Source organism: Watersipora subatra, chromosome 4, assembly GCF_963576615.1.
Source record: "Watersipora subatra chromosome 4, tzWatSuba1.1, whole genome shotgun sequence".
Classification (NCBI taxonomy): Eukaryota; Metazoa; Bryozoa; class Gymnolaemata; order Cheilostomatida; family Watersiporidae; genus Watersipora; species Watersipora subatra.
Genome location: NC_088711.1, coordinates 3,610,244 through 3,616,681, shown reverse-complemented (window position 1 = coordinate 3,616,681; position 6,438 = coordinate 3,610,244). Strand labels below are relative to the sequence as shown.

The window sequence follows — 6,438 nt, the reverse complement described above, 5'->3', positions numbered from 1 at the left end:
AAAATTATGTTTTTACTGGTCATATGCAGGAATAAACAAACACCTTCATTTAAAACTTAGAATCGTAAATGTTGTATATGTTGATTAAAAATCAATTTTCTGTGCAAAAACTTATTTATTTTTTGTGCAACGCCGGGCATTCAGTAGTCCAAACTAAAAAAACTGGTACATCTTAGAGATGAGCAGTTAGAGACGCTGACAGTTGATCTGTGATTTGAAGCAAACCCTTAAGCACACCTAATCAGACCAACTGTGACATTTGGGAATGTTGGTGTTGTAGCTTCATTCAAGGCCACTCTAAAGGTGTAAACACACTAGGCGATATTTAGAGCGATATCGCGTTGCGTGGCGCTAATCTGCGCTGGAATTCACTCAGCGCGCTCATGCAGAGCGATAACGTGAGACTTTTTCTACACAACTTTATCGCTAGCGAGATGCATTTCGATTGGTTGGCTTTTACCAGAATGCAATTTTATGGCGGGTAATTATTTCTTATCGCTGTTCACCAACGCACAGTAGCGACAATTTGCTATTTTGTTACAATTAAAACATCTTCAGAACAAACACTGGATTGTTCATAAATTTAATAATAGCACTCCCAGTCCTGTACACCATAACAAAAAATTACCAAAATCCGATTTGAAAACCAACATTTAGAGTCAATCGTTGCGCAGGTTGACCATCTTGAGAACGGTAAATATTTTAAAGAATCACTACAAAATAAAATATGTATAAAAATAGTAAAAAATATTACAGTTAGAAATACCATAATCGTTTTTCTTATGTCTTCTTGTAGTGTAGGCAGTGTACAATCCGTGAAAGTGAGATAGGTTTAACAACAAATGCGTAAGTTGTTTACGTTGTCGCCTAGACGGCGCCAAATTGACTAACCTAGATTTATTAATAACTCCGAAGAAACTAATGATACGAAATTTTATTGGCAGTTTGTGGGCGTGCCAATTATATCGCTTGCTAGTGAATCGCTCAAGTGTGTTTATGCACACGCCAGCGATATCTCCGCCTTCCTCATGACGCTCGCGATAAAATCGCCTAGTGTGTTTATACCTTAAGGGTACAGTGAGAATGATTATAGTGAGTCAATGCCAGTGTTTGATGTTATACAAAATATATTAAAAAAAAAACTTTTGATGATTAATGCAATTGATCTTTTTTTCAACATGAGTGAAGAAGGAAGCGAACCTCACAAGAATATAAAATAACTGAGCGCAGACAATAACAACAACAAGATAATACATTGTGACAATTATGATAAAATCAATCTAATAGTAATGTCTACCTTTCCAATTAAGCGTAGATATGTTTAAAACATACAACTTATTGCAAAAAGGTTAAAATTATACTATGAAAATATTATATGCTATATGAAATAGCAAAATTGAAAATTGATAATAGACATGTAATGTGCATCCAAAAAGACCAGAAGGTCTGCACAAGTTGTTTAGTTGACTCAGTTATAGGAAATTATTACATCGGAAATATTCAATAATACACAAAGAAATTCAATAATACTACTACAACCAGAACAATAATACCCAAAATAACTCCTACTATATTCAAAGTCATTGCAGTCTTTGAAGCGTCGGCCGCAGCTTGCTCATTTCCTAAAAATAGAGTTCAGACTTATTATAGTCTTATGAGAGTTGACTAAAGATTTTTAAACCTTCATTCAAATTCATTGGTCTGAGTATATATATAATCATGTATATATAATTATGTAATATATATTACATTTATGGTGTCACACCTGTTATATATATTACATATATATATATTACATATGATATATATATGATATATACATGCGTGAAACTATTGGTAATGAAGTGTTCTATCTAAAGTTATAGTCTGTTTTACTGATTTTAGATATATATATATATAAATATATATATATATATGTATATATATATATATATATATATATATAGACAAAGTGGACGCTGCACAGTTCGTTACAGAGTGCTCAATGATAAATCAGAGCTAAATTATAAAATATTTATAATGCAGACGCATGAGGTGGAAAGCCTTTCACTTCCTACATCCACAGAAAACTTATAACACCAAAAAGACTTATGGATTTAACACTAAGAAAGCACCGCCACCGATACCTCAACTAGCAAACTTTGAGAAAGAGCTCATACATATAATTAGAAACATCAAATTTAGAACAACGACCTCAAGGTTCCAAAAAGAGCTATCAGCAGATGTGAACAACAAAGTTAAAAGCTCACAAAACCTACTTGTACGTGCCGACAAAACCTCCAACTTCTACCAACTGAGTAAGGACAATTACACAACGATACTACACAACAACATCACCAAAAGTTATAAGAAGATCCCACATGATACGTGTAAACAACTAAACACTGAAGCTCGTGATATTGCAGAAAGATTGGAATTGGATGATAGAATTAACACCACTGCTGAACGACAGGCATATATAACACTGAAAGACCACAAGCCAAACTTTGCGAATAACCCTTTATGCAGATTAATAAACCCTACTAAACCTGAAATTGGCAAGATAAGTAAACAGCTATTAGATTGCATCAACACAAAGATACTCAGCGCTACCCCACTCAACCAATGGAAGAACACAACAGCAGTCCTAAGATGGTTCAACAACATCAAGCACAAACCACAATGCTCATTCATTGAGTTCGACGTGGTTGAGTTTTATCCATCAATAAATATGAAATTACTAGAAGCCGCACTAGAGTTTGCCACCAAATTTACAAACATCACCAAGGAAGAGAGAAACATCATCACACACTCCAAAAGATCAATTCTATGTAGTGAAGGAGAATACTGGGGAAAAACATCCGCTGATGAACTATTTGATGTAACAATGGGAAGTTTCGACGGTGCCGAAACCTGTGAGCTGGTCGGTACGTTTCTACTCCATCAGATCACAACAAAATATGGTAACCACTTTGGATTGTACAGAGATGATGGGCTAGGCATAGTAGAAGGTTCAGCACGTAATGCAGAATCTATGAAAAAAGATCTCTGTGCTATATTCAGCTCGTATGGACTAAAGATTACCATCAATGTTAATAAAAGAGTTGTAAACTTCCTTGATGTTACCCTCAACTTAGACAATGGTAAACACATGCCATACGTCAAACCCAATGAGAGACCAGTGTATGTCAACAAAGAGTCCAACCACCCACCTGGCATAATCAGAAACATTCCAGCAAGTATAAATAAGAGGCTCTCTACAATTTCGTCTGATGCTGAATGCTTCAATAAAACAGCAAATATCTACCAAGAAGCACTAACCAAGAGCGGATATAGCCACCAACTAACATACCAAGAACATCTACCAACATCTGAAAACAGACAATGCAAACGGAGCAGGACGATTACATGGTACAACCCACCTTACAGCAGTAATGTCCATACTAACATCGGCAAACTCTTCATCCAACTAGTCAAGAAGGAATTTACGACAAGGCACCCACTGCATAAAATATTTAACAGCAACAATATCAAAATTAGCTACAGTTGTATGAGCAATGTAAGAGAGTCTATCAATGCTCACAACAAAATTATACTGACTGCCAACACCGCAAATGAAGACCGAACATGCAACTGCAGAAAAAGAGAAGAGTGCCCGATGAATGGAGAATGCCTGAAAACATCATTAATTTACCAGGCTACTGTAAAAACCAACACCGATTCACCAGACCAGACATACATTGGACTAACAGAGAACACTTTCAAGACGCGATTCACTAACCATAAAGCTTCTTTCAACCACCCATCTAAGAGAAACTCTACTGAATTAAGTAAATATATATGGTCACTAAAGGACAATAATACCAACTACGCAATATCATGGAAGACCCTACGGTATGCTAAAGCATACAACACTATCTCAAACAAGTGTAACTTATGCCTATGGGAGAAATTCTTTATTATTTACAGACCATCATTAGGCACTCTCAATAAACGTAACGAGCTATTATCATCATGCAGACATTCATCTAAGTTCTTGCTACGTAATTGTATCACTTAACTATTTGGCTTTTGGCTTCTGTACACTCATCCAATTATCAGCTTATCTAACTCTGCATAACAGCGTATTTAATACTGGAGTATGAAATTCATTTTAGACATTTTATCTGAAGAGTGTGATACTGAGTGTACCACATGAAACTATTAGTAATAAAATGTTTAACTTATAGAGTGAAGTTCCACTTATAAATATTTTATATATATATATATATATATATATATATATATATATATATATATATATATATATATATGTATATACATAAATACAACCGCGTCTGATGAGTGCATCGCACGAAACAAATTTGTAGCGCAACTTCTAAAAGTTTACTTTCTTCGTAATATTTTTTCAAATATTTTAGAGATTTATATAGATTAGTGAATAAATTACTTTACTGGTTACGCTACACAACCGCTGTCAGTCCTTCTAAAAACCTATCCAATCAAGTGATTGTAAAAGTTCATAACTGGCTTGTAACAGGACAGAGACATTCAAAGCACATAAAGAGCTTCTGTAGCCAGTTCATTGGATAGGAGGCCTTTAGAAGGGCCAACACATAACAAAAGCAACTTTCATGTAATTGATTTGCATTTGAAGCAAATGACATACGGTAAGTCATACCTGCTCTAATTGCCTCTTTCACTTTGACTGACTTGTATATTGCTGCGATGCCAATCCAAACGCAGCAGAAGATTGTTGTAAAGATGGAAAAAGCCAGATAATCATTAGGAGGGCTTGTAGGTGGTATTTGCACAGGTGCTGTGTAAGGGGCGTCACTGACAAGATACACTGGTGCTACTGTTTGCTGTTGAAACCCTGAGGCTGTAGGCTGCAGTGAATACACCGGTGCTGGTAGTTGCTGGTTGCTGCTGGTTTCTGCTGGCTCCTGTGAGCATACTGGTGGTGTCGATTGCTTTGTGTATTCTGGCATCGTTTGTGGGTAGTCTGGTAAACTAGGTTTGGTAGCTTGGTCGGTGCAGGGGTCTAAAATATAACAAAAACCCAGGTTGAGCAATAGTTGTTCAATTTTAGACATTTATACCTTTATAGGCAAGTTGGAGTCTTCTTCACCAATAATTAGCCATTATTTACAGTATTTTCAGTGTTGGAAAGTTTTCTAGCAGTATATCCGATTAGGAGTTGGAGATCTAAACACGGTATTATATTAGGCAATAGTATATAATAATAATAACAATAATAATAGTATATAATAGTATTAGCGAAGTGCTAGTACGGGTATTAAAAATCAGCTTATAAGCAATGAGAGGTAATGAGAGTTGTCTGCCGCTTGCCATTAGCCTGGTACATTGCCAATGCCTAATTTGAGTAAGCTTACTAATAAGAATCATGAGAGCAAGCATAAAATTATGTTGCGCCGTAATGTAGACCAGTAGCATATTCTTACCCACATAGCGACATACATGAATCATGAATCAGTCAATCTTGTTTAGCTTAATCGTTAAAGGATTTGCCTGGAGAACGGGAGGTTCCGAGAACAAATCTTCTGCAATACGGATTCTTCATCCCAATAGTTTAATAGCTGAAGCTGGTCAAACCGAACTATACACGTTTTGGAGGAAAAGCCCAAACCCCAAACCCAAACCTCACCAAGTTTGATTGACACACACACAAACTGAGATTTATATACATGTAGAGCGTATAATAGAGCGTATATAGAGCGTATATAGAGCATATAATATTAAATTGTATTATATTAAGCTTCATCTTGTTATACTATATTACTTTAATTTTTTAGGCTATTCCAAGCCTACAGGTTATTCTGTGAAGTCAACAAGCGTTGATAGCATTGCGTACCATAGACCTTCTAAGACCACCTGCTTTCTATTCAGCAAACATATCATTTTTTATTGACAATAGTTGAAGACTGTCTTAGTAACCTTGTATTTTAATTGGGTGTATACTCACTGTGTTTACTTGAAGGCTAAACTTGCCACCTTAGCTAACCAACATTTATAGTTTAAAACTGCTGCTCCCTTAGGCCTGTTTGACTACTCAGACCTATCAGAGATGTCACATATGATGTCTCACTGGTGTCATGATATTAGTTCCTGTTCTAGTTACAATATAAACCCCTCTAGTCACTTTTTAAACGTAATTAAAACTTTATATTATTTTTTTAAATCAGTTCAGTTTTACTAAAACTAAATCTCTCTTTCTGCTATTGGTAGTTAGAGGCGCTGTCCTACTTATCAGCTACAGAATATAACTGCTGACCCTCTTCGTATGTCGGTTCACTAAGCAGATTGTGTCAGCTAAATGTACTTACTTGGCTCAACCATATTTAGTGTTGAGAAAAATATTGAAAGGATGAGGTGCTGATCTGTGAGTCTTTCTGCCTGATTTGAGTTAGCCAACTATACTCACACCCTTATAAGCAG

At 35.7% G+C, this 6,438-nt stretch overlaps 1 protein-coding gene across 1 annotated transcript; it reads right to left on the bottom strand.

Moving 5' to 3' along the window:
• Positions 1–1,156: 1,156 nt before the first annotated feature.
• On the bottom strand, positions 1,157–6,438 carry LOC137394761 (interferon-induced transmembrane protein 1-like). The gene is made up of 3 exons (XM_068081521.1): positions 6,327–6,438; positions 4,661–5,023; positions 1,157–1,622 (listed from the first exon to the last, which is right to left on the bottom strand). The coding sequence occupies exons 1-3, from the start codon at positions 6,337–6,339 to the stop codon at positions 1,501–1,503; spliced, it is 498 nt and encodes a 165-aa protein (XP_067937622.1). The 5' UTR covers positions 6,340–6,438; the 3' UTR covers positions 1,157–1,500.